Source organism: Leptonychotes weddellii, chromosome 9 (assembly GCF_054177405.1).
Source record: "Leptonychotes weddellii isolate Sample4059 chromosome 9, ASM5417740v2, whole genome shotgun sequence".
In the NCBI taxonomy this organism is placed as follows: domain Eukaryota; kingdom Metazoa; phylum Chordata; class Mammalia; order Carnivora; family Phocidae; genus Leptonychotes; species Leptonychotes weddellii.
Genome location: NC_138377.1, coordinates 64,254,349 through 64,281,623, shown reverse-complemented (window position 1 = coordinate 64,281,623; position 27,275 = coordinate 64,254,349). Strand labels below are relative to the sequence as shown.

General features: G+C 56.8%; 2 protein-coding genes across 3 annotated transcripts in view; both read left to right on the top strand.

Annotated features, from left to right (window-relative positions):
- Positions 1 to 8,106, top strand: part of LOC102749349 (dehydrogenase/reductase SDR family member 4) — an 11,894-nt gene extending 3,788 nt beyond the window's left edge. The window contains exons 3-8 of one of the 2 annotated variants that reach the window (XM_006751150.3): positions 2,855 to 2,956; positions 4,961 to 5,031; positions 5,133 to 5,184; positions 5,488 to 5,622; positions 6,030 to 6,085; positions 7,583 to 8,106. In XM_006751150.3, the coding sequence (XP_006751213.1) occupies positions 2,855 to 2,956; positions 4,961 to 5,031; positions 5,133 to 5,184; positions 5,488 to 5,622; positions 6,030 to 6,085; positions 7,583 to 7,697 (531 nt within the window). In that variant the 3' untranslated portion in view covers positions 7,698 to 8,106. The remainder of the gene's footprint in view (positions 1 to 2,854; positions 2,957 to 4,960; positions 5,032 to 5,132; positions 5,185 to 5,487; positions 5,623 to 6,029; positions 6,086 to 7,582) is intronic. The other variant, XM_081830724.1, reaches the window with a different exon arrangement.
- Positions 8,107 to 8,941: 835 nt separating this feature from the next.
- On the top strand, positions 8,942 to 25,859 carry CARMIL3 (capping protein regulator and myosin 1 linker 3). Its single transcript, XM_006738637.3, has 40 exons — positions 8,942 to 8,981; positions 10,475 to 10,569; positions 10,901 to 10,951; positions 11,059 to 11,118; positions 11,204 to 11,319; positions 11,535 to 11,632; positions 11,873 to 11,943; positions 12,045 to 12,118; positions 12,394 to 12,469; positions 12,554 to 12,642; positions 13,120 to 13,214; positions 13,452 to 13,538; positions 13,757 to 13,866; positions 14,003 to 14,080; positions 14,650 to 14,726; positions 14,808 to 14,912; positions 15,006 to 15,075; positions 15,565 to 15,646; positions 15,773 to 15,869; positions 16,024 to 16,078; positions 16,159 to 16,331; positions 16,637 to 16,705; positions 16,923 to 17,016; positions 17,114 to 17,212; positions 17,629 to 17,757; positions 17,950 to 18,063; positions 18,505 to 18,680; positions 19,475 to 19,562; positions 19,701 to 19,838; positions 20,113 to 20,176; positions 20,320 to 20,528; positions 20,916 to 21,016; positions 21,693 to 22,008; positions 22,381 to 22,509; positions 23,161 to 23,227; positions 23,331 to 23,420; positions 24,876 to 24,994; positions 25,078 to 25,258; positions 25,415 to 25,525; positions 25,642 to 25,859. Exons 1-40 carry the CDS (start codon positions 8,942 to 8,944, stop codon positions 25,665 to 25,667), a joined length of 4,119 nt encoding a protein of 1,372 aa, XP_006738700.2. The 3' UTR covers positions 25,668 to 25,859.
- The last annotated feature ends 1,416 nt before the right edge of the window (positions 25,860 to 27,275 follow it).

Genomic DNA, 27,275 nt, shown 5'->3' with positions numbered 1-27,275 from the left:
AGCGGGGAGTCTGCTTCTCCCTCTGCCTGCCACTCCCCCTGCTTGTGCGCACTCTCTCTCTCCCTATGACAAATAAATAAATACAATCTTAAAACACACACACACGGGCACCTGGGTGGCTCAGTCGTTAAGCGTCTGCCTTCGGCTCAGGTCATGATCCCAGGGTCCTGGGATCGAGTCCCACATCGGGCTCCCTGCTGGGCAGGAAGCCTGCTTCTCCCTCTCCCACTCCCCCTGCTTGTGTTCCTGCTCTCGCTATCTCTCTCTCTGTCAAATAAATAAATAAAAATCTTTAAAAAAAAAAACAACAACAAAAAAAAACAAAACACACACACACACACAACCCTCAAGTAATCTGTATGGCCAGTGTCAGGATGGAGAATGACTGGAGAGGGTACTTATTAGCTATCGGCGATGGGCTTTGCCTGTTGTCAGCTGTTACCCTACAATGGGGAAAGGTGCTCCTTAAGAAGGGTTACTATCCGGGGCGCCTGGCTGGCTCAGTCAGTTAAGTGGCCGACTCTTGATTTCCGCTCAGGTCATGGCCTCAGGGTCATGAGAATGAGCCCCAAGTGGGGCCCTGAGCTGAGTGGGGAGTCTGCTTAAGATTCTCTCTCTCCCTTTGCAGGCCCCCCCCCCCGCCAAAGCACATGCACTTGCTCTCTCTCTCAAAAAATAAGTAAATAAAAAGAATGGTTACTATCCACTGGCTTCCTAATCTGCTCTGCAAAGCTTCTCAAAGGCGTAGGGGAGCAGAATCCAGATCAGCCGCTTCTCCACTTGACTATACTTTTTCTAAAAAATATACCTATCAGAAAACAGAGCACCCAACTCCTAACCTCTTTAGTGTAGTGAGCACACAATTTAGGGCAGGCTTAGGAGACACCTGGGCGGTCATAGTGCCTTTCTCATGAATCTTCTATGGTTCTCTGTTCAGTCAAAACCTAGACTTCTCCCCTCTCTGAGCTGCTAGGCTCCCTGCCCCCCAACCACACACCTGCAGAGCACAGCACCCATCCCTTTCTTTTTTTTTTTTTCCAAAGACTTTATTTATTTGACAGAGAGAGACAGCGAGAGAGGGAACACAAGCAGGGGGAGCTGGAGAGGGAGAAGCAGGCTCCCTGCTGAGCAGGGAACCCAATGTGGGTCTTGATCCCAGGATGCTGGGATCGTGACCTGAGCTGAAGGCAGATGTTTAATGACTGAGCCACCCAGGCGCCCCGCACCTATCCGTTTCTAGCTTATTGTGCACTTCGCTCATCACAAGTCCATAGGCGAGACTTACACGGAGCCAAGGCAGGTGACTGGGACTTTGTGCCAAGACACCAAAACTTAGCACCAGACAGTATCGATACCGGTTTTAAAAGCTTATGTGATTTTAAATTTTGTTAAATTTACATGTTGACAGTCCAAGCCATTCCTTCAGCAGTGTGGAAGCAACTGAGCTTAGCACCTAGTTAGCAAGAATAATTAGTTAAAACGGGAGCTAGCAGATGGCACACATTGTTAATAACACCCCTCTGTGCGCCAAATCATGAAGCACAAAGTTGATCGAGGGCCTGTTTAGTGCTGCTTGCCCAAAGCATCAGAATTGCCTGCTCTGGGCAAATGCAGAGTCTGGTTTCAGAGTCACGTACTGTTGGCAGATTCCGTTTGGCCACTCATTACGCTGGCACATGCCTTCGCCGTCTACTTTCAATTTATTAGCAAGGTGCGATGTTGCCTTTCTTGGCTTCCCCAGTTTAAATCTCAGTTTCTGCCTTGAATCTTCCATGCCTCCAAGCCACAAAAGGGGGAGGGGAGAGAAAATGACATCATAACTGAGTGGGAAACCGCTTTAAGCCCAGACTGGTGTCTTCCCTACCATGGCTCCTGGGTAACCAGTTTCATAGTGACCCCAACTCACTTTCAGAGGACTCTGAAGGATTAGCTCTGTGGTAGAAGGGAGACCGGTCTCAGATCTGCCACCACTAACTAACTAGCTTTGTGCCCTGAGCAGATTACTTTGCCTCTCCCAAAGACCCAGTGCGCAGGCTTCCTCCTGTTCCTTAGCCAGCCCTCATATGTCATTACTGAGAAATCCACGGAACTTAGTTTCGTCCCCTGTGCCGTGAGGACATTGGGCTGGGTGATCTAAAGGCCCTTCCCAGTGGTGACATTCTGTTGGTCTAAAATAGTTTCTCGGGGTGCCTGGGTGGCTTAGTCGGTTAAGCGTCTGCCTTCGCTCAGGTCATGATCTCAGGGTCCTGGAATCGAGCCTTGTGATGGGCTCCCTGCTCCTCGGGGAGTCTGCTTCTCCCTTGCCCTCTGCCCCTCCCCCCCACTCATGCTTGGGTTCATGTGCACTCTCACTCTCCCTCAAATAAATAAATAAAATCTTTACCAAAATATAAGTATAAATAAATAAAATAAAACAGTTTCTCCATTCAGGTAGGTGTGGACAGATTGAGTTTGAGATCATGCTAACTCAGTCAAGGAGAACTGGAAAGTAAGCACTTGGACAAACGGGGCTGGAACTCAGTGATGACTATTCAGTGAAAGGGTCTGGAAATGGATTTTGAGGTGGGACCTGAAGCCATGAGAATAGAGGAGCTCCCCAAAAGGGAAAGTGTAAAGAGTAAAAGGTCAGCAACAGCCCTGGGGGGTGGGGGCAGGAAGAAAAGCCTGCAAAAGAAACTAGACCCAAGATGTTTAGCAGCAGAACTTAGGGTAGCTGGGGAGAGAGATGTTTCGAGAAAAAGAGATGTCATTTTGACATCATTTTGTTCCTAAGAAGGAATTCTTTATCCACATTGATAAATGCACCTCCCTTACTGACCTGCAGTCCTAATTCAGACCTTACTCCTCTCTCTAGGCCGTGAACCTTCACGGGGGCATTGACATCCTGGTCTCCAATGCTGCCGTCAGCCCTTTCTTTGGAAACCTAATGGATGTCACCGAGGAGGTGTGGGACAAGGTGAGAGGGAATTAAAGGAGAAGGGGACAGGCCTCAGAAAACAGCCAGAACAAACTCAGGCTGCTTTTAGAAAACGTTTGTCAAGTGCCATGGAAATGTGAGGAATCCTTGTGATCTGCACACACCTGGAGTGCACCTGGTAAAGGGCAGGTGGGGGGTGGCTTCCTCTTTCCTTGCCCCCCTTTCATTTCTGCTTCTCCCCAGTTTGGCTCTTCCATTTCCTCCTGGCTAGCCGCCTTCTGCTTCACTCTCCAGCTTTCTCCCCCCCTACATACACATCCAGGCTCTTCTTCGGGTGTATTTCCAGCAGAGACATGGCAGCTATCTGCTAATAGCTAATACGCTTAAGGCTACACAACCTCCATCCCCTTTTCAGCGGCCAAAAAAGAATGATTTCGCATTAGCTGGAAAACTTTAATAGCTGCTAGTTAAGCAAAATGATCTAAGTTACCGCTTTATAACTTACAACCTTTGAAAAAGACCCGCGCTCTTTTCTTCTTAACTGCAATGTCAAGGAAATCTGAGATCCAGATGTCTAAATTCAAGTGTGGAATGTTGGGTTTTATGTGAGCATGCATAATTACATTTATGATATATTTCACACACCTACAGTTTTTAATTATGAAGGCTTAATTAAAATATTTGTCTTTGTTTACTAAGGTTAATATTCCCACATGATTTGGAAATGCTAAATTTTTTATGATCTCCCCTGGTTTGGCTTTTCACTCTGATGTCATCAATAACTTCTCAGCACTGAAGTTTAAGGATACTAAAATATTATAGTTTGTTTATCAGTGTTTCACAGACATAAAGACCAAAGTGCCAAATGTGCCTAAATGAGTCAGTTCCTGATTGATATTCTTTAAAGTAGAGAAACATCTTTCATGAGCAGTCTGAATAAAGACCACATGAAAATCAGTTTTAAACCAAGTGATTTTTCTTTTTAATTTGCATTTTTTAAAATGTCACAGTACATCAAATATAAATTCAATGGCTGATCCTTGATTAAACTCTGGATTTTTTAAAATAAGGACATGTGGGGAGACAATTGGGGAAATTTTGTTAGGGACAGCCTATTAGGTAAAATCATTATTACCGATGTTAAATTTCTTGGTGTGATAATGGATGGAGGTGTGTAAGAATGTCCTTATACTTTGGAAAAAATGCTAAAGTTCTACTGATAGAACAGTGTGATGACTATTAAGGAAAAAAACTATACAGATACATAGATAGGACACATGGGGCAACATGTGAACAATTGGTGAATCCAGGTAAACGATATCTGGATATTCATCGTACTTCTATTGCAACTTTTCTGTAAGATTAAAAATTTCAAAATAATAAGTCAGCATGGGGGGGCACGGAAGGGGAATATCCCCGCAGTGCCTAGAACAATGTAAAAGAGGGTCATGCATTTGTTTTAAATGATGGATGTGGGGTTTTGACTGGAGACTATGTCCCAGCTCCCCCCAAAGTGCCCCTTCATGATCCCACTTTCCAATAAATGGCCAGCCAGACAGTCCATCCTGGAGGGCCAAAAGCATCTGACTCCTTAAGCTCAGAAGCCAGAGAAATGTTGGAACCAGCTCAGTGCCCGAGGTCAGGCCACGTTTTCCCAGAGCAACATGGCCCATTCTGGGGTGGGTCCAGTAGACCAGCCCAATTCCAAGTTCTCCCTAGTTGGAAGAAACACAGAAAATCCAGCTCAAATCCAAAGCAGCCCTGCTAATATAGGCCAAATCATGCTCAGCTGGTTAGGAAACAAGAGGGACCAGGTTCCTTTCTTTCTCACCCGAGTCTAATATGTCATTCTCTAGCTGCAAAAGCTGGTGATAGGGGCTTCTCCCTGGGCCTCGGCTTCTGCACTTGTCAGGTCCAGGTAAACCATCTCTGAGATCTGCACCAGGGCCCAACAAATGTCCCAGGAACCCCGCTGTGAGTCCTCATCGCCCTGCCTTCTCCAGCCCGTCCCTCATGCTCTTTCTCCTTCTCTCTCGGTTTCAGATTCTGGACATTAACGTGAAGGCCACAGCCCTCATGACAAAAGCAGTGGTGCCAGAGATGGAGAAACGAGGGTACAGACAGACAGTGAGAGAGAGCCTGGGTGCGGTGGACCTCATGTGGGCTGAGGGCCAGGGTTCCCTCTGGGAAGAGGGTCACTCTCTTCTTTTTCCAGGGGCGGCTCAGTGGTGATTGTGGCCTCCATAGGAGCCTACCTTCCGTTTCCTGTAAGAGCCCCCTTCTTTGCTACTTCCATTCCACCCCCCATCCTGCATTTTTCCACTCGTCCCCAGCCACCCTAAGAAGTGTGTGTCCCCTTTTGGAATCACACCACCAAGCCCCTTCCCACAAAATAGATGCCTTGCCTCCACAAACCCTAACCTAGGGGTGGTTCACCCACAAGACAGTTTTCTAGCTGGGACCCTCCCTTAGAGGAGATGCCCTATTATTCGACCGCCCTTTATGCTTTACGATAAGAACCAAGAATGAACTGGAAGCAAAGACACTAACCCACTGTCTCCTTTCTCCAGGGCCTGGGCCCCTACAATGTTAGTAAAACCGCCCTGCTGGGCCTCACCAAGAACCTGGCCAGAGAGCTGGACCAAAGGAACATTAGGGTGAACTGCCTGGCACCGGGACTCATTAAGACTAGCTTCAGCCAAGTGGTGAGAACCGCGGGGACCCCAAAGGGGCATCTTCCTAGATGGCGAAGCCCAGTATCTTCCGCCCCCCTCCCTGGGCTTTTCGACATTCCACCCCATACCAGCCGCCTGTCCACATCAGACCCCACAAGCACCTTTCTTGTGGAGACAGGAATTCAGACTCTGCTCACACGGTTCCATATCCTTAAGGGGATGAGAATTGGGGAGACCCAGCAACAACCTCACTAGCACCTGCAAAGAATGAAACAGAAGAGGGCTGTAGGGAGCGACTGGGAACCGAGGAGGACTAGGAAGTGGAAGGGGCTTCTCTCTAGCCTTCCTCTCAGTTGACATGAGGGCAGCACTTTCTCCCCTCTCTGACCCTCTGTCTCCGCTTCTGCCACATAAAGAGATGTCCATTTTTCCTGCAGTTGTGGATGGACAAGGCAAGAGAGGAGAGCATAAAAGAAACCATGCAGATAAGAAGGTAAGGCTGTCACGGGAAGGTTAGGAAGGACAAGGACGAAAGGTCTGGTCCGTCACACAGCCCATGGCTCACTGTCTTTTGGTCCCACAGACAACATGAGCATGCTCTGTCCTCCCACGAACACACACTTCACAAGTCCATGCACACTACATCGCTAGAGTGGCATGTGCAAGGGGTCCACTTCCGTTGCAAAAACCAAACACAGAGGCTCCAGGTTTCAGCAGAGCACTGCCCTGGGAGAAGCCCTGACTCCTCTCTCCACCTGGCTGTGGCCTCCACCTCTGGGGATCCCTAGCACCCGGGAACCAAGACCAAAACCAAAACCATGAATAAAATGCCATGTTTCCGAAGCTCAGATTGATGATCCTACAATCCAAACAAAAGGAATGAAGAGCTTCACTAAGTTCCAAAACTCTCCTTGCTAAGAAAACTCACTAATCTCTTCCCCACAGGGCTAGCCAGACCTTTCAGGCCACTTTGTCTGGCTCCTTTTCCTCTAACTTCCCTGCCTCTCTCCAGCTTTTGGTTTCTCCGTCTCGTCCCCTCAAGGACATATTCCAGCAATGCCTACTCTTTACTGGTCCAGACATTCCAGACCCCCTCAGGTGCACCCCCAAGCTGTTTGATGTCAGGCGTGAGCTGCACACCTAGTTCACAGCTCACTCACAAGTCAGGGTATTGTCATCCTGGAGCCCCGGTGAATGTCTCCACCTATGCTTCTTGGTCTTGAATGTGCATTAGAATCAGCTGGGCACTTGTGAAACTGCAGATGCTCAGGCTCTACTCCCAAAGATTCTTTTTCAATTGGTCCAGTGTAGGACCTAGGCATCTTTTTTTGGTGGGGTGGAGGGAGAGGGGGAAGTGGGGGTGAGTGGAGAGAGGATGGAGATGATTACAGTGTGCAGCTAGGATGGAGAACCACACTACTCCAGGTCTTCTAGGTTTGAGGTGCCCACTCTACCCACCTCTAGAGCATTCTGTGGCAGTTAAGGTTACACCGTTCCCTAACTATGCAATCACTGATACAAACACCGAGAATTAGCACATTCTCCCAAAATGAACCTGACTTTAAGGGACAAAAATAGATTCCTGAAAAAGTTGTCTGTGAGTTGAAGCTATACAAATGCAACCATTTAAAACAAACCGTTTACTGTCTCACAGACTTCCTGACACTTGAACAGTATACACACGTGTGAAACAAATAAAATCGCTGCTCACCAGTTTATCTGTATGACTTTGGATTTTGCTGTCCTGAGTTGTCTAAAAAACAGAATGTCTCTGTATTATTTGAATATAATGTGTGGTGGGTTTTGCAGGATGCAGTATTTATTATCACAGCTTATCTTCATGCTAACTCTGTTTGATTGACAGGAAGCTTGTACGCTGGTCTTAATAAATCACCTGATATTTTTTGATTAAGCAAATTCATTCCCTGTGGGCCAGGTCAGGGGGTCTGACTGATTTTTTACTCCCTTCCTTGTTGCCCCTCTTCCCCAGGATAGGCAAGCCAGATGACTGTGCAGGCATCGTGTCTTTCCTGTGCTCTGAAGACGCCAGCTACATCACTGGGGAGACAGTGGTAGTGGGTGGAGGGACCCCATCCCGCCTCTGAGGACCAGGAGAGACCTCACCGGGGCAGAGACTGGGCTCCAATTCCTGCACTCATCGACTAGCCTTTCCCACCTCTGCCTATTATACTGCTCACCTTACACCCCACCCCACCCCCCAAATCAGTTCTGTCTTGTGAAAAGATCCAGCCTTCCCTGTGGTCAAGGTATGGTCTTATGATTCCCGCTGTTGCTGTAGCCTCCGATAAAGACTTGCCCTGAGAGCAAAGGGCAGGCCTGCTGAGAAAGCTGAGTCTACCTTGGCAAAAACCAACTAATATTTTTTCCCCCCTGGACATGGAGGAATTTGAGGGAGATGGGACTGAAGGAACCCGGGTGGAAAGAGCAGGGCAGAAAATCAACAACTTGCAAAGAGAGATGCAAATAAAATGCAGATGATCATGTTGCTTTGAATTGGTGTGTTCATTTTTCATTGTGGGGTACATAGGTGTGGTAGCCAAGCAGCGATTCTTTGTCGACTACATCTCTGCATCCCCCTAATCCTCCTCCCTGTCTCCAGGACCTAAGCTTGTTGCTCAGGGGTGGATGTGTCTGCAGAACTGCCAGCTGGGAGGAGGTGGCACGGGAACTCCCGGGTGTTACTCTGGGCTTCACACTCGTGGGGTTGGTGCCAAGGACGCTGTAGGGATCCCCGGGGCTGGGCAAGCGGGAGGAAGGATGAACACCCCCCAGATCTGGCCAGATCCTCTCCTGGCATCGCCCTCGGCCCTGAGTTCCCTCGCGGGTCAGCGAGTAGGAGCTGGACGCGTCCCAAGCAATAGGGCAAAAGGGAGGGGCCTTGCAAGGATGATCCGGGGAGGGCTACCCAGGCCCACAAATGAAAGAAATGGGTTCTGCTCACGGTGCCCGAGGAGTGGAGGGCACGGAAAGTGGACGCCATCCCCGCCCGGGAGACAGCCCAGGCTCCAGGTGACACGCATAGGGCGTCGCACGCGGGAGCGAGCGGGAGGGGTGGGCGCGAGCGCGCGCGGGGTCTCACGCGGCTCGGAGGCGCGGCGCGCATGCTCAGTCCCGCACCTCTCCGGGCGGGGCGGGAGACGCGGGCTCCTAGGCTTGGCGGGGGGGGGGGAGGGGGGAGGAGCGCTCGCGCAGCCGCCCCTGACAGGAGCGGGCTCGGCGGCTGCTGCAGCGCTCAGCGCCCGGGCCCTACCGGAGCCAGGTCTAGCATGTGCCGCGGCTCCCCGGCAGCGGCGGCTCCTCTGCAGCAACGGCAGCAGCAGCGGCCGCCATGGCCAAGCCCAGCGCGGAGCTCACCCGCGAGCTGCAAGGTACGAGGCTGCGGTGGTCTCCAGGACGCCCCGTCCCGGAGCATCCCAGACCCAGTGCGTTCCTCCCCGCGGTGCCTCCCCCTCTCCCCGCGCCCCATGCATTCCGACTCCAAGGCAGCCCCCTGCCCCTGCAGCCTAGCTCGGGGCATCGCTGTCCCCGGAGCATCCTCTACTGCCCGCCTCGCCTCACCCTGTCAGGACCTTCCAGTCCCAGAGCCGCCCGTCCCGATCTTCGGTGACAGGTGCAGTCCCCTGGCGCTCCCTGGGGCTGACTCTCACTGATCCTGGCCCATCCCTCGGTGAGGTGTCCAGTCTCTCCTCCGGAGAGTCCCCGCTTCCCCGCCGGGCGGGGCCCGGCCCGCCCCGCCGGGCCAAGGGAGCTGCCCCTGGTCCTGACCGCCTCTTGGCTCAGCACCCTCCCTCCTCCCGGCCCCGCCCCGGAACTGGCCCTGGGAGCCCCTCTGGCAGCCCGGCAGCTCCCAGGCCAGTGGGGCAAAGAAGGGAGTCAGGGAAGAGGGCCCGGACTGGAGCTAAAACCAAGAGCAGGGTCTCTGCAGCTCGCCTCCCGGAGGCCCCGTCTTAGCATGCCCCTTCTCCCTACTCACACCCACACCTCAAGGTCTCTCCTGTTCACGTGGTTCTCAGACTCAGCCCAAACCCAGGCCCGACCCCCCAGCACTACCATAACCCTCTCTCACCCCCTGCCCCAGGCCGGGGAGCGCAGGCTAGCCCACGCAGAAACCAGGACGCTCAAGGGTACTCAGAGGCATGCTGCACCGTGGCAGTTTCCCATACCTACACACACACACATAAACACAATCATCAGATGTGTGTTTACACACATCTTTAAAGAAACTGCACCCCCACTACACACACACACACACACACACACACACTGGGATATCTGGATGGTTTTGCTAGGAAATGGGTATTGAGCTCGTTTAAACACTTAACTCCTCACCACCACCACCCCACCACCCCCCACCCCCGCAGCAGAGCTGTCTTTCACAACTACAAGCACAGCACACTCATTCACCTATCCACCCCTGCCAAGGCCATGCACGGGCTCCCTGGTGTCCTCAGAAGGCAGGCACACATGCATAGTAAAAGGCAGATGCTCACACCAGACCACCCAGAATATAGTCAAAGGGACACCCCCACGCCCCCACACACTGACTCACTATGTATGTGTCAATGGCTGCTGGAATGCATGGGTTGGAAAAATCCTTCACACCCTCAGAAGTGTAAGACACACCCTCCCACAGACAGTGTCACTCAGCAACTGTCCCCTGACTCAGGAACATCAGGAGCCAGAGTTTTCTGCACACCCCCCACCCCTCCTCTATAATAGCAAGAGAAAAGCCACCCAAGAAGGAAAGCTCTCTTTCCCTGTTTATTTCTCCTCTCATCTGACCCCACTCCTGGAGAGCCCTGGGGAGGTGGGGGTGGCCAGGGTAAGGGGAGCTCTGAGCAGGCCCCCCAAACACCCACAGACAGCATCAGGAGGTGCCTAAGCCAAGGGGCCGTGCTTCAACAACATCGGGTGAAGCTGGAGACAAAGCCCAAGAAGTTTGAGGATCGAGTTCTGGTGAGGGCCCTGGGCTTGGGCTGGGGGGGGTGGGGGCAGGCAGAGGGGGTATAATCAGGGGCAGCTGGGCTGCTGAGAACAAGGAGACTGGGAGGCAGGGAAGACTGGGGATGGTGGGGGCACAGAGGAGACGAAGCCTGGGGAAACGGGCAGGCTGGCCTGGGTGGATGTCCAGGAGCCCGGGGTGGGGCATGAGAGAGAGGCAGGACCCGAGAGCAGAGGGCCACTGCTGACAGGGGTTGCACACAGGCTGAGGGGACTGAGGGAGGACAGGAGGCCTAGGCCCCAGGAGCCACCATTTGCTGCTGATGTTCTCTTCCTCTCTCTGAAGGCCCTGACCTCCTGGCGCCTCCACTTCTTCCCCCTTAAAGTCCCAGCCAAGGTGAGTCGGGCTGAGGAGCAGGGGTGCACCTGGCATACTCCCTCCAGAATCAGGCAGCCAGGCCCTAAACTCAAGATGAGCATCCCCCTGTCCCCCCCACCCCACAGGTGGAGAGCTCCTTCAATGTCCTAGAAATCCGCGCCTTCAACACGCTCAGTCAGAACCAGGTGAGTGGCACCACTTGGGCCCTGCTCTTGGGCCAGCAGGAGGAAGGAGTTGATATTTGAGGCCCTGGTGGTCCCTTTCCTCCAGATCCTAGTGGAGACCGAGCGTGGCGTGGTGAGCATGCGGCTGCCATCGGCTGAGAGCGTAGACCAGGTGACTCGACATGTGAGCTCTGCCCTCTCCAAGGTCTGCCCTGGCCCCGGGTGAGTGGCAAAGGAGGAGTCTCTGAAAGGGTTAGACAACAAGGAGACTTCTCCCTCCTTCCCTCCTTCCCCTGGCCCTGGTCTCCTGGAACACTGAGGGGAAGAGCCCTTATGTCCCCACTCCTGCTTCTTCCCGGGGACCCAGAAGCTCTAACAGGGAAAAAATTGAGAGCCTCTTCCCACCCGTCTCTGGGATGGATTTGTTCATTTTCCAGATGTCTAATCCGGCATGGAAATGCTGATACTCCAGAAGGACCCCGAGACACATCCCCCAACTCCGAGACTTCCACATCTACCACTCACAGTGTCTGCGGTGAGCAGGGGCAGACTTGATGCGAGTGGAACCTCAACTACTCTGCCCTTGTCCAGAGTCCTCTGCGCCTGGGGCTTTGCCTGCCATGAGGAGTCCATAGCTCCCAGACCTCAGAGGTTCATGGTGTAGCAGGAACCCGGGACACTGGCCACATACAATGACCTTGACCTTTCCTTGAACGCCAAGCCTATTCCCCTCGCTCTTACTCCTCATGGAGCCAGCTTGTGTCCTGCCCCACAGGTGGCTTCTCCGAGACCTATGCCGCTCTGTGTGACTACAATGGGCTGCACTGCCGCGAGGAGGTGCAATGGGTACGTTGGGCAGGGATCCAGCAGGTGGGCAGGTGGGACCCAGAGGGAGGGAGCAGGGGAGGAGGGGGGGAGCAGGTGTGATCCGGTTCCCCCTCTCCAAGGATGTGGACACCATCTATCATGCTGAGGATAACCGCGAGTTCAATCTTTTGGATTTCAGCCACTTGGAAAGCCGGTAAGCAGAGGGAGCAAAGACTTAGTCCCCACCCCCTTCCAGCCTCAGCCCCGACCCTGGCCCTTCCAGGCTCCCTCTTCTAGTCCTACCTGCAGCCTGGCTCTGTCTCCCCAACTCCACTCCCCCTTGCCTTCTACCTGGCTAGACTTTCCCAGGCCAACCACCGCATCCCTAGAGTCTTCTGCTCCCCACTTTCCTGCCCCAGCCACCTGCTCCCCACTTTCCTGCCCCAGCCACCTGCTCACCACTTTCCTGCCCTTTGAATCTGCCCACAGAGACTTGGCCCTAATGGTGGCAGCCCTGGCCTACAACCAGTGGTTCACCAAACTCTACTGCAAGGATCTGCGGCTGGTAGGGACGAGGAGGGGTGGGAGGAGGGGCCAGAGAGTAGCGCCCTCTCTGGCTCCTGATCAGAAAAACCCCCTCTGTCCTTAGGGCTCTGAAGTGCTAGAACAGGTGCTACACACACTGAGCAAGTCGGGGAGCCTCGAAGAGCTGGTGCTGGACAACGCCGGGCTTAAGACGTGAGGCCAGCCTCCTCCCTGGGCAGTGGTGCCCCATTGATGTAGTCTTAGGGTCCCAGAACCTCAGAGCATGATACGGGCCTCCACGCTACCTCCTCCAGCCCCTCACTTTATAGAAAAGGAGATTTAGACCCAAAAAGGGCACAAAGCAAGTTTATGGTCAAGCTGGGACTCAGAGCTAAGCCTCCTGGCCCCCCAGCTCCAAGGCCTCTCACAGTATGCTCCCTGCCCCATCCCCTTCTTCCATCAACTACCCAGCAGGGTGGGCTGCTCTAGTCTCAAAGGCCCAAAGCTCAGCTTTGTCTTGGCACAACTTCCCAGGTCCTTCAAAGTGATGACAAGCTCCCAGGCAGGCCCCAAGCTGGTCCCCACCTGTGGGGAACTCTGACCTCTGCAGCCCCATGCAGGCAGGCAGGTGCAGGAAGAGGGGAAGCCCAGGGGCTGGGACAAACAAATCCTTCCTCCCCTTCCCTGAAGGGACTTTGTCCAGAAGCTGGCCGGGGTGTTTGGGGAGAACGGGAGCTGTGTGCTGCATGCCCTCACTCTGTCCCACAACCCCATCGAGGACAAGGGTGAGCCCCAGCCCTGAATCCTATACCCCCACCACAATACAGACCCCTGTCCTCGCCCAGAACCCAACCCAGGGCTGAACAGGGGCTCTCTGGCCTGACGCCAGCCCTTGCCCCAGTACTGCTGTCCTTGACCCCAGGCCTGTACCCACTTCAAGCCCCCACCCTGACTCTGCACCCCCACCCCGCCGCGCCCACCGCTAGCCCCTCACTGGGCCCATGTCTCTCTCCGCTCCCCAGGCTTCCTCAGTCTGAGTCAGCAGCTCCTCTGCTTCCCCACTGGCCTCACCAAACTGTGCCTGGCCAAGACTGCCATTTCCCCTCGAGGTACTTACACCGGGGCCCCTGACCTCTGACCCCTGACCTCTGACCCTCCTCTAGCACCCTCTGGAGCCTTGAGTCCCGGAGGTGTACCAACACACTCACACAGCATCCCAGGGATCCGAGGGAGGGAAAGGAGCCACATCGTAGGGTGGGGAAGAGTTGTGTCGAAGGGGAAGAGGTGGGGATGGGGGCCAACCCAGCTCAGTGCCCGCTGTGCTCAGGGCTCCAGGCGCTGGGCCAGACCTTTGGGGCCAACCCGGCCTTTGCAAGCTCCCTTCGATACCTGGACCTGAGCAAGAACCCTGGGCTGCTCGCCACAGACGAGGCCAATGTGAGTCCACGGAACAGAGCTCAAGCCCGACAGAAGCATGCTCAGGCTTCAGGACCTGGGAGTCTCTGCCCTGTAGCTTGGGGGCAGAGGGGCTCTATCACCCCTTCCCTGGCAGCCCCTCTGTCCTTGTTCACAGGCCCTCTACAGTTTCCTGGCCCAGCCCAATGCTCTGGTGCACCTGGACCTGGCAGGGACTGACTGCGCCATTGACTTGGTGAGGGGTTGGTGACGGGAGAGCCAGCCTGAGGTGATTTAGGGAGGCCAGGGTGGGTCCCTGCCTCACCGCCCCTGCCTTGAGTGGACAGAGCTAGTGGGATGACTCCAAGTTCAGCTGAATTCTAAAGCAACGCGCACAGCTCACACCTGTGGGCTATGCCATCCCGGTCACTGCCCAAGGTTGTGCCGGCTGTGCCGAAAAGCCAGCCCTCCCTCCATTCCCCAGCTGGGCACCTGGCGTAGGGCTGAGCCCATCAGGAGGACAGGATTCTCCCTCTCACTTGAGCAAGGCACCTTGTGAGACCCTGGTGGCCCTGGCTTTACACAGTCACCACCTCTGAGCCTCTCCCCCACTCCTGGGGGTCAGGCAGGAAGTAGACCCCCTCTCCACAGAGGGGGAAGCTGAGGCATCAAGAGGCCAAGTGGGCATTCGGGGAGGGGCTCACACAGACCGACTGCCGAGGCTGATGAGCCAGGACCTTGATGGGGCGGGAGGGACGGGTCCTTGCCAGCCCCTCCCAACGCCGCTCTCAGCCCCTGTGAGACCCACCATGTCTCTCCCCACAGCTTCTGGGAGCCCTGCTCCACGGCTGCTGCTCCCACCTAACCTACCTCAACCTGGCACGCAACAGCTGCTCCCACAGGTGGGAGCAGAAGGGGAGCAAGGAGGGATGGGACGAGCCATGGGCATCCCCCTCCCTTGCTGACCCCAGGAGTCTCCGCAGGAAGGGCCGGGAGGCCCCGCCGGCCTTCAAGCAGTTCTTCAGCAGCGCCTACACACTGAGCCATGTCAACCTGTCGGCCACGAGGCTGCCCCTGGAGGCCTTCAGGTCGGGTGGGTGCAGGGTTGGGGGCGTCCAAGAGGGAAGCATGAGAGAAGAGGGTGAGAGGTAGAGGTGGGCCTGCTGACCTTCCTCCCGCAGGGCGCTGCTCCAGGGCCTCTCCCTCAACAGTCACCTCAGTGATCTGCACCTGGACCTCAGCAGCTGTGAGGTGAGCCCTCCTTCCCCCAACGCCACTGCCAGTCCCCCACCCATAGCCCCACTGTTCGTTTCTCCGACCTCCATCAGACCCCGGCTCCATCTTGCCTCTGTGCTGCACCTCTGTGGCCCTCGGACCTGACCACACCTCCAGTTTCCCTTCTAGTCTGTAGTCTGTGTCCCTCTTCAGAGGTCATTTTCAGCCTCCAGTCTGCCTCCGCCACCGCCCAGCCAAAAGCTTTGGGGTGGGAGATACCAGACTTTCCCACCAGAGGGCAGGAGCGAGCTATCTCCAGAGCCACGGCCTGGAGATCTTTCTGGCTAAAAGGAGGGGAGAGAGCCCTAGGGAAGGATCTGGTGTGGAGAAGGGGCCTCCTGATTTGACACCTGAGACCTGGCATGGCCTTGAGTCCTGGTGTGACTACTCTAATCTCTAAGCATTAAAGGTGCCCTCTCCCCCTACCCCTGCTTTCCCCACCCCACCCCCACCGTGTCCCTGCAGCTCCGCTCAGCAGGAGCCCAGGCTTTGCAGGAGCAGCTGGGGGCTGTCACCTGTGTGGGCAGCCTGGATCTGTCAGACAATGGTGAGTAGGGGCACTTCCCTTCTTGGGGACCAGTGGGGTCAGGGTCTGGAGCATGGGGGAGAACCCCTCAAGATACTCCAGTGAGCCTCGGGCCTCAAGGCCAGACCTCTCCCATCTGTTGGCCAGGGTTCGACTCGGACCTCCTGACGCTGGTGCCCGCACTTGGAAAGAACAAGTCCCTCAAGCACCTGTTCCTGGGCAAGAACTTCAATGTCAAGGCCAAGTGAGGCCCCCTCCCCATACCTCACTCCATCATCCACGTACCCTTTTGGCTCACTGCATTACCTCTGGCCCCTCCCTGCTCAAGTCACCTCCTGCTCCTCCAGTAGTGTGACCCCAGCCCCTCCCCTCCTGCTCTGAGCCCTGACTCCCCACAGGACCCTGGAGGAGATCCTCCACAAGCTGGTACAACTGATCCAAGAAGAGGACTGTGTGAGTGCCGGGGCCTGGGGAGGGACCCACGGTGGCAGGGGCTGCAGGGACCGGGCCCAATCCTGCTCTCGCCCACATAGTCCCTGCAGTCACTGTCGGTGGCGGACTCGAGGCTGAAGCTGCGCACCAGCATCCTCATTAATGCGCTGGGCAGCAACACCTGCCTGGCCAAGGTGGACCTGAGCGGCAACGGCATGGAGGACATCGGAGCCAAGATGCTGTCCAAGGCCCTGCAGATCAACTCCTCCCTCAGGTGCGGCGCACAGCCGGCCTCACCTGGAGCCCCAGTCCCCAGCCCCCACACCCCCTCCTTGCTTGCCTCATTGCTCTGACCCAGGCCCCCTGACCTGGAGCTCCGTCCACCCCCCCACACACACACACACATACACACACACACATGCCCTCCCTGCTTGCCCCGTTGCTTTGTACCCTGACTTCCGAGCACCCTCAGGCCCAGAACCATCCTGGAGTCAGCCCATCACCCAGGAAAGGAGGGAGGACTCCAGAGCAGGCTGTGTGAGGGAGGGGTCACCAGCTGCCATGCACTGTCTCCCTTAGAACCATCCTATGGGATCGGAACAACACATCTGCCCTGGGCTTTCTGGACGTTGCAAGGGCCCTGGAGAGGTGAGCGGACCAGGGCTCTGTCCTGACCCCAGCCCCAGCCTCCCTGGGCCTGGACCAGGACTGATACACCAGCCCCTACCCCAGCTTGCTCAACCTGTTTGCACAGAAATGTTAAGAAAGGCCAAGGGTGAGGGAAATGGTCAGCAAGGGGGTTCTGGGGAGCAAGGGCCCCTCCTCACCTCTCCCCCCACCAAAGCTGCACCACTGTGCCTCGCAGCAACCACACGCTCCGCTTCATGTCCTTCCCCGTGAGCGACATCTCCCAAGCCTACCGCAGCGCCCCTGAGCGCACGGAGGATGTCTGGCAGAAGGTAGAGGCCTCAGCGTGGGGGGGCGGGGGCAGAACAGCAGGGGGCAGGGGCCCGCCCACATCCCGGGCCCTGACCCCTCCCACCCCGGCTTCTCCAGATCCAGTGGTGCTTGGTGAGGAACAACCACTCCCAGACGTGCCCCCAGGAGCAGGCCTTCCGGCTGCAGCAGGGCCTGGTGACCAGCAGCGCCGAGCAAGTAAACGTTTCCCTCGGGGACACACGGGGCATGCGTGGGGCACGCGGGGCTCGGGCGCCACGTGATGGAGCATGCACACGCACAGGGGCGGGGCATGAAGGAGGCGTTCTGTGGCGGCCATCCCCGGACTGGGCGTGGGGAGGGCAACAGACAGGACGGTCAGGGTCTGGCCTCGACCTGGCGAGAACACGTGGGGGGCCCCAGACAAGGAGTGTGCAGGACTGCGGGCGCTCCCCTGGGCATTCTGGGGCCTCCCAAGAAGAAGAAAGAACAGGCCATCCAGAGACACCACCACCACCCCGTCAGTGCCAGCCGCAGGGGCACTGCCCCAGGGGACCCAGAAATGGGGTGCCTGGGGTCCCACCTGGGAAGATGAGGGTGCAAGGGCCCCCCTGACACTTCTGGCTCTGCTCCAGATGCTGCAGCGGTTGTGTGGCCGAGTGCAGGAGGAGGTTCGGGCCCTGCGGCTGTGCCCCCTGGAGCCTGTGCAGGATGAGCTGCTTTATGCTCGGGACCTCATCAAGGACGCCAAAAACTCACGGGCGGTGAGAGCCCTCCGCAGCAACCCCCCCTCCCCCTGCCGCCACCCCCGCAGACCGAGAGCCCAGGAAGGCCAACCACACTACCCCAGGAGTATCCGGGCCCTGACCCATGCATCTGCCCTCCCAGCCCAGGGCCCCCGGGGACGCGGCCCGGCCCAGTTCTGAGTCTCTGCTGGTAACCCCTTCCTTCCGCAGCTGTTCCCCAGCCTCTACGAGCTGGGCCACGTGCTGGCCAACGATGGGCCTGTGCGGCAGAGGTTGGAGTCGGTTGCCAGTGAGGTGTCCAAGGCTGTGGACAAGGAGCTGCAGGCAAGTCCTGAGGGAGGAAGCCCGCTGTTGACCAAGGCTCAAAGCCGAGGGCTGAGGTCAGCACAGGGAAATTACTGGGGACAAGAAGGAAATGCAGAGCTGAGGCCGCCCGCCCTCCCAGGGTGTCAGGCATTGCTAGAAAACAGGGCTTGGATTTTTTCCTGCTAGCTTCCCCTTGGCCCCCAACTCTGACCTCTCCCCTCTGGACTCCGATCCTAGGACTGACTTTCCCCTGTCCATAAGGTAGGGTGGAAGGGACACTGACCAAAATGTAGGGAAGCCTGAGTGTCCCAGGTTCTGCCTGGCAACCAGCCCTGGAACGTTCGTGGACCCCTCAGTCTCACCAGAGGGGGCTGGAATAGACTAGAGTGTCTTCCAGTGTGGCGCCAGCCCTGACCCTGTGCCCCTCTTGGGCTCTGGCCCCTCTTCCCCCCACACCAGGTGATCCTGGAGTCGATGGTCAGCCTAACACAGGAGTTATGTCCCGTGGCCATGCGAGTGGCTGAGGGGCACAACAAGATGCTGAGCAATGTGGCTGAGCGCGTCACAGTGCCCCGGAACTTCATCCGAGGGGCGCTGCTGGAGCAGGCAGGACAGGACATTCAGAACAAGCTGGAGTGAGAGGCGGAGGGGGTTGGCACAGGGATGGGGGCTGGATTTGGCCCAGAGCACTCAGGGACTTGGGGCCCAGCTATCAGCAATGAATAATGAATGACACAATCTCCATTACAAGGGATAAATCTTTAACTAACTGCAACCTTGCTATTTAGGGTCTGACTGGTCTTTGCCCTAGAAATGGAAGTGCTGAGACTGGGTTTAGGAGCCTGGCAGTGCACACAGATGTAAACACACACACATAGTCATGCGCACAGCAAGAATCGCCTCCCAGAAACAAAGCATGGCCTCCTGGGAAGCATGGACAAAATTGATGAGTAGGGGTGCATGGACTACACTCTGGTCCCCCCCCAGTTCTTGTTGCCCCCCCCCCCGCCAGAGCTCTCATTCTGGGTGCCACCACTCACCAAAGCAAAGGAAAATGATCACACATATCCATAAAATGGCCAAGCTCAAGAAGAGCCAGTTTCTGGGCTTACAGCAGAGACCAGCAGGGTTCACTCAGCACCCCAATTTACCCAGCTCTGTTCTACTGGAACTCCAGGAGCCTGGCCTGGAGCCCCCTTGCTCCTGCTTCTCCTCAATTCCTCTTGGCTCACTCTCCCGATCCACACACACTTATGCCGGGGGTCAGTGGGTGGGATGGGGCACGCCTTTATGGAGACATAAGGGAGACTAAGGTGCCTCTGTGGATGGCCAGGCCAGCTGCCCAATCCCTTAGGCATCTGGAGAAGGGCAGGGCTGAGGCTTGGGGGCCAGGGAGGCGGGGGGCTGAGCAGCCCATCTGTGCCCACAGTGAAGTGAAGCTCTCAGTCGTCACCTACTTGACCAACTCCATAGTGGACGAGATCCTGCAGGAGCTCTACCACTCCCATAAGAGCCTGGTAAGGCTTCTGAACCCCAGCCAGGCTCAGGCACACCCCCTACCCCGCATCATCCCATCTCTCCCAAGCAATAATCTCCCAAAGCCCTGGATAGTGGGTGGCTTCCCTGGGAACCTGTTCACATTTGTCCTTCCCCAGGCCCGGCACCTGGCCCAGCTAAAGACGCTGTCAGATCCTCCGTCGGGGCCAGGCCAAGGGCAGGATCTGTCCTCCCGGGGCCGAGGCCGGAACCATGACCATGAGGAGACCACAGATGATGAACTCGGGACCAACATTGTGAGTGCCTCCCCTCCTCCCCACTTCAAACTAGGAACCTCCAAAACACTGTCCCCTTCCATGTCTCTGGACTGCACTGTCCCCTGTCCCTGGGCCTGGTCTCATCCCCCACCCCAATGCAGCCTCGCCTCTTCCCTCATCCCAATGCCTCAGCCACACAAATGTAGGGAGGCAGGAGGGGGCTCTAAAGAGACGGGTTTGTGAAGGATAGGAGGATTCCGGTGAGGCTCCAGGGACTTGCAGCTCCGCCCACCCTTCATCTCCATTTCTGCAGGACACCATGGCCATCAGAAAGCAGAAACGCTGCCGCAAGATCCGGCCAGTGTCCGCCTTCATTAGTGAGTCCCCAGCCTCAATTCTGATGCCCTCCAGCTTCCCTCACCCTCCCCAGGCCCTGGTCCCTTTCCTTTTAATTCTGTCTCTCCCACCTGCTTTCTCCCTGTGCCTCCTGCTGGTCCCTCTAACACTGCTGTGCCCACAGGTGGGAGCCCTCAGGACATGGAAAGCCAGCTGGGGAGCCTGGGGATCCCCCCCGGCTGGTTCTCAGGGCTCGGGAGCAGCCAGCCCACCGGCAGTGGCTCCTGGGAGGGTCTATCCGAGCTTCCCACTCACGGCTATAAATTAAGGCATCAAACACAAGGCAGGCCCCGGCCACCCCGGACCACCCCTCCGGGACCTGGTCGGCCCAATGTGAGTCCCTAAGTCCTCACAAGAGGACCAACTTCACTTAGCATGCCACAGCCCAGAGGTTCTAGCTTTAGGACCCCAATGCCGGAGACATCAGCCTTGGGGGATCAGGCAGGGGCCCGGGCAGGCCACCGAAAAAAGGATGGGATTATCCAGTTTTCCCAGGTAGGAAATCTCTGTCTGCCAGACAGCGGCAGTTCCCATTTGGGTGAGGGATAGAGCCAAGAGCCACCAAGCTTAGGAAATGCCCAGGGGGATTGAAGTCTCAATTTCCATGGGGCCAAAAAGAGGCAAAGCCAAGTCCAAAGGGGAAGGCCTTGAGTGGATGGGGGCAGTGGGGAGGACTTCCTGATCCAGATGAGATACCCTCCAGGACGTTCCTCCCAGCAGGTGCCAGTGACTGGGACTCGTCAGGAGAATGGGATGGCCACACGCCTGGATGAGGGGCTGGAGGACTTTTTCAGCCGAAGGGTCATGGATGAAAGCTCCAGGTGTGGCACCTAGACACAGTTCCATTTTCTGCAGGCCTAGAGGCCCTGAAGGGCTCCTGTGTCCTCCCAGCAATCATGGAGGCTGTCCAATGGCAGGGTCCCAAAGCCGGTCTCTCTGGAATGTTTCCCCACATTCTCATCCTTCCCCACCCAGCCCTTAACTCTGTTCTCTGGCTCTCCTCAGGACAGCTGGAAAGGTTGGGGTCAGGGTGAACCACCCTGGCATGGTGGGGATGGTGAACCATGGGTTGGTGGGGACAGGGGTGGGTGGATGGGGTGGCAGCAGGCCCTGGGATGGGATGACAGTTAGTGGAAAGAGGCCTGGAGGGTATATTCTCTGTCACAGTCCTGCAGACTCCCCAGCATCTGTCCAGAGGAAACTGAGTCACCTGGAGAAGCTGAGAGAAGGATGGGGGGATGGGGGTGCCTGGGAGGAAGGAGTTGCTGAGGAGATGGGGGGAAGGAGGCTGCTGGAGGATTATGACAGGAAGGTGAGGACGCCACCTCCCCTGAGAAGGAAATGGAAAGGTTTATGGGGCAGCAGGAGGGGCTGGGTGAGAGCGGAGAGTGGGAGGTTTATTAGACCCAGGACTACACTAAGAGCCTGAGCGACCTCCACATCTGGCATTTGCATCTGCCCACGGCTTTCTCACTAACTCACCCCGACCCTGCCCAGCTACCCCCGGACCCTGCGGACCCTGCGGCCAGGCCTCTCGGAGCCGCCGCTGCCCCCACTCCAGAAGAAGAGGCGCAGAGGCCTGTTTCACTTTCGCCGGCCCCGGAGCTTCAAGGGGGACCGGGGGCCAGGGTCCCCCACCACTGGGCTCCTCCTCCCTCCGCCCCCGCCCCCACCCCCAACTCAGGAGAGCCCCCCCAGCCCAGACCCCCCGAGGCTCGGCAATAACTCCTCCCCCTGTTGGAGCCCAGAGGAGGAGAGCGGCCCCCTCCCTGGATTTGGGGGAAGCCGGGGGCCTTCCTTCCGCAGGAAGATGGTAAGTGAGGTGAGCTGTTGCACCCTCCCTGGTTGCTGCTCTGCACATAGCCCACCCATTTGCCCTACCCCGGGCAGTTAATGGGACAATGCTAGGACTCGGGGTTCTGGGGAACTTTGGTCATCCCAATGGCCCCCACTTCTTGAGCAGTCTAGGCCTGGTGACCCAGTGCATGCTGGGAGTGCTGCATGCAAAGGAGGGAAAGGAAGGACTCCTCAGAGGAGGGCTGGAGGGTCAGAAAAGAGTCAGAGGGTTGGGGCAGGGCAGCCCCAGGGCTGGGGTGGGGGGGCAGGGGCCCTCCCCTACTCCCTTGCTGCCCACAGAGCCCCTTCTCCATCAGGAGCTGCTTGTAAACCCGAGGCCTTGTTCCAGGGCACTGAGGGGGCGGAGCCAGGGGAGGGGGGCCTGGCCCCTGGGACGGCACAGCAGCCAAGGGTCCATGGTGTTGCCCTTCCTGGGTTGGGAAGAGCCAAGGGTTGGAGCTTCGACGGGAAACGAGAGGTGAGGGGAGCCCAGGCACCCAACCGTTGTTACGGATCCTTGTCTGCCTTCCCTTCCCAGCCCCGTCCCTGCTGGGCCAGGGGAGTGACTCTGTGGTGTTAGAAGGTGTTAGCTGCAGGTCTGCTCATTCCACACGCTTGCTGGCCACGAAAACCTGGGCGGGTCACCTAACCACCGGGAGCCTCTACCTCCTTGCCAAGCGGGCAGGCGTAAAAATACTTACCTCTAGAGCTCCCTCTCTGAAACTTCGGTGACTTGATTACCACCTTTAAGACTGATTTTTACTTTCTCCACATACCACCTGTATTATTATATTTACATAGTCTTCTTTCAATCAACTCACCTTTTTAACTTACTCTGGTCCTAAGCGTGATCATTTTTTCAAATCGTGGGCTTATTGTACTAGTCATGTTTTTTTTCTACCACACAGAAAATAAACACGGAACTATTAAAATAACAGTACGCTCCTTCGTGTAAACCATTTCTTACGCTTCTCAGGGGGTAGGGGTGCCACTGCGGGGGGAAAAGGTCCAAGAGTCTAGGGACCAATGCCAGGAGAACGGCGTGAGATGCCAGAGCAGAAGCCCCTTGTTAACTGCAGCCCCGTGCGGAGGACATTTTTCTTGTGACCTGACTCAGATGTCCTTTCAGGGCACAGGCGCAGACCTGGAGGGCAGCGTCCAGGCTTGGCAGAAACGGCGCTCTTCAGACGACGCAGGTGAGAATGGTCGCCCTCACTTCCTCTCCTTGACCCCTCTCTCAGGGGCCCCTCTGATGTGCCTTTCCCCTGCCCCCTTTCCCATCCCCTCCCCGAACTCCAGGGCCTGGAGCCTGGAAGCCCCCCCCACCACCGCAAAGCAGCAAGCCAAGCTTCAGCGCCATGCGCCGAGCCGAGGCCACGTGGCACATAGGTATGGATCGCCTCTTCCCGGGCAGCCGCACTGAAGGCCCGGGCTGTGTCCAAAGGACCAGAAGCCACAGCCCCTGTGTTGGGGAAATTCACAACCAAGGTGGGGCAGTGAGGAAGTCACCAGAGTAAAGAGGTTTGCGGATATTTACAAAGCTACATCCAAAAGAAACCAACAAGCCGATCCAAAGCAAGGTCCCACAGAACAACAGTGGCTTTGCCAGCCAGGGTTAGGAGACGGGAACAACACTTTGTGGATGGTTCCAGGGAATTCTGTAGGGCAGGCGCCACCTCTGGCCACCACCAGCAGAGCGGCACCCCTATAAAGAAAGCCTCTCTCTCTGCACCTCACCTGGGTGAGACGGTAGGCAAGTACCAGCCGTGCCAGACCCACCTCAGACATTACAGTCTCCTCCAAAAGTAGCTGGCCAAGCCATCCTCAGTCCACTCAGAAACGTGCCACAAGGAAGGGTCAGAAACCGTGCGTGTCAGTCCCCGCTCAGCCACCACCAGTGTTGCCCTTAAGCGAGTCATTTACCTGCTGGCTTCAGGACTCTGAAGGGGTAAATAAACTGATAGGATGCTTGCTTTCTGCTGGAGCACCTTTCACTTAAGGAGCCTCTGAAGGAAAGCCGGTCAGCTCGGCATCAACTTAATTGCCCACAGGCCTCGAATATGACCCTCCAACATCACTGACGCGGACAAACCTCCCGACAGAGGTAGACACTTGCTCCCCGTCCCCACTGCCATCCCAAGGCTGGGGCGCAAGGGCGTGGCGCAGAGGCTGTGCTTCCGGCCCGTCCTCCAAGGCCGTCCCAGCACCGATTATCCCATCCCCCACACACACCCGTTAAAACACCTCAAGCGAGGCTCCATCCCTCATGTAGGAAACCACAAGAGTCAGGTGCTCCACTGTGCACACCCCTACCACCAGCACCCTCCAGGCCCCCTTTTACTCACACCTCACAGATACACACACAGACAACACCTTCCAGGTGGCACACCCTCAGGCTCAGATTGCATAAAGCCACAGAAATGCCGGGGTGGGGGGGCGGTGGGGGGAGGGTGCCAGGGCATCTCTCCCCAAGGCTCTCACCATCTAAATCAGACTGGCAGACAGAGTCCTGGGAATGCCAGCTTGCAGCCTTGGCAGAGCCCCGGGGCGCTGCAGGCCTGGCTGGGCAGCCATGCCTGCGGGCCCAGCAGTCCCGGGGCCCTGGCTCTGCCCAGCAGGAACAGGCTCGGGCCCTGCTCTGCAAGAGGAACAGCCAGGCCAGAGCGCCCCCCCTCCCCACAAAAGCTGATGGGCTCAGGACAATCCTGGAGACCAAGGCCTATGGAAACACGAGAGCAGGGGCCGTGCAGGGCAGAGACACAGAAGCAAATGGACTTGGAGGGGAAAAGTCCTGGCCTCCGGAATGCCTTTTCCTGCAGCTTCTCCTCTCTTCCCATCCCCCAGCTGAGGAGAGTGCCCCCAACCACAGCTGCCAGAGCCCCAGCCCAGCCTCTCAGGACGGGGAGGAGGACAAGGAGGGGGCCCTATTCCCAGAGAGGACCGTTCCCGCTAGGAATGCCAAGGTGAGGGCCGGCAAGGAGGACGGGAGAGGCCTTGGGACGAGGTGAAAAGACTAACTGACCCAGCATTTTTCTTCTTCTGCCAGCTGCAGGACCCCCCTTTAGCTCCACGGCCCCCCAAGCCCATGGCTGTGCCCAGGGGCCGCCGCCCCCCCCAGGAGCCAGGGAGCAGGGAGGAGGCTGAGGCTGGGGGTGCAGCCCCAGGAATGAACAAAGCCCGGCTGAGGCTGGGCTCACAGCAGGACCAGGAGGAGCCCGAGGTCCAAGGTCTGCCCCCTGGCTAGAGGGGGGATCGGGGTGCCTCTGGGACCCTGCTGCCCATATCAGGACCCCCTCCCGGGCTTGGAATGAGTCACAGCCTGGATAAGTGCCCGGCCGATGAGCCCTACTCATGTACCAGGCCTGCCTTGACTGTCATTTCAGGGCCCCCAGATCCAGGCCGCCGGACTGCCCCCCTGAAGCCCAAGAGGACACGGCGGGCACAGTCCTGCGACAAGCTGGAGCCTGACAGAAGACAGCCCCCTGACCCCACAGGTGCCAGTGGGGTGGGCAAAAGGGCGGTCCCCCTCTGCCTGACATGGCATACCCCACACCGAGAGGCTGGCTCTCCCTGCCCAGGAAACAGGACTCCCTGGATTTGTCCCCAGCAGGAACCAGTGAGCCAGGAACAGACTGACAGCCACTGCAGCACCCTGCCCAGCCCTCCTCTCAACATGTGCCTCACAAGGACTCAGACCCCCACCCACCCCCCCACACCTCCAGGCCCTCTGCCAGCCCATCCCACAGGGGCAGGATGGCAGGATGAGGTGTGGGGACAGCAGGTGGGGGACAGGAAGGGAGGGAGCGACCTGGAGAGAGGGAGGCAGAGCTTGGGGCAGGGCCGTCTCCTCTCCTGGAAGGGCGGATCTGTCCCTCTATCCCCAGGGACTCTCTCCCTCCTTGTATAGAATAAAAAAACAAAATCACTGCCTGCCTCATCTCTGCTGTCTTCCCCATTCACTGCCGCCACCCCCCACCATCTGCTCCCCTTTAATGCTCAGTGCTTGGCCACAGTGGGGAAAAGTAAAGAATCCCCCACAGGGATGGGAATGGGACTCTCACAGGAGAGAGATGGACCTGACAGGTGCTAAATAGGAGGGTACTGAAAAGTGTCCCCTAAGTGGGGGGCCTGGGGTCATGTGCAGAATCTGGGCTGAGCTGGCTGGAACAGAGACCAAAATGACTGAAATCAGTACCAGTGTGTGTCCAGCTCTGGGGAGTGCAGTGGGGTCAGAAGACCCCGGTGTACCAGGAGAATACTGGGGAGCAGTGTGCTGTGTGGTGTGTGTGCAAGCTTACACACAGGCAGGCTCACGAAGGGTGGAATTAAATGGTGCTGTGTTGTCTTAGGGGTACCATCAATAGTCAGAAACCTCAACAGTAGGGTGGCCTGAAGGTGAACAGAAGTGTCACCTTTGAGAGATGATCAAATTAATTGCTTCCCATTGGTGTACTAACACATCCCACCTCGGCATTCGAGGCTCCATTCAGGGGCCTCTTCCTCTGTGAAGCCCTTCCTGATGCCTTCCCCTGACTGATCTATATTGAACCCTCCCTCTCTGTGACCCGTTGCTTCCTGAACCAGTCCGTAATTTTGCACCTATCACACTTCATTGCATTTGTGTGTTAGCTTATCATCTTTCTGTCTGTGGGTCTGTCTGTTCTCTAGCCCTCTCAATCACCTGAGCAGCCCCAGCCCCCAACTCCCAGGGGATGTTCAACAAATGGCTGCTAGCTTAATACGCAAGTAGCTTAGAGGCTGGAGGGTAAAGATGTTCCAGGGAACCCTCTCGTGGACTCATCCCAGGTCACCATGGACCCAAATGTCTTCACGTGTGGCATGCAGCAACCCAGGCAATCGCTCACTTTCCCCGGTCTCATGAGGGAAGGACTAACATCTTGTTACCTCAAGATCTGTGTGTGACATGGCCCCTCCCACAAGGATGTGACCACACGCGTTGAATCTCAGGGGGGGTGTGGGGTGAGTTGCGGGCACTGGGAAGATGCCTCTGGAATCAGCCCCCTTCAGCACATCTCCCTCCTGGCAGCCCCTGCTTCGGGATGGGAGACGATACGCCCTTAAGCAATTGGCGTCCGTTTCTTTGTGTGTCCCTGTTGAAAAGCAGCTAGGGAACCGGACCTCATTCTCCAAGCTATGAGATGTCGCGTGGTACGGGATGGTTTTGAAGGAGCACGTGAAGATCTCCATTCTGTTGTGTTTGGGTTGGTGTGAATGGGTGTATGT

What these genes read in the sequence shown, in the direction of transcription:
- CARMIL3 (XM_006738637.3), top strand. Translation starts at nt 8,942, where the DNA reads ATGGCCAAGCCCAGCGCGGAGCTCACCCGCGAGCTGCAAG. An exon ending in GCCGCGAGGAGGTGCAATGG is followed by an intron (nt 11,944 to 12,044) that starts GTACGTTGGGCA and finishes CCCCTCTCCAAG; the next exon opens with GATGTGGACACCATCTATCA. An exon ending in GACTGCCATTTCCCCTCGAG is followed by an intron (nt 13,539 to 13,756) that starts GTACTTACACCG and finishes CGCTGTGCTCAG; the next exon opens with GGCTCCAGGCGCTGGGCCAG.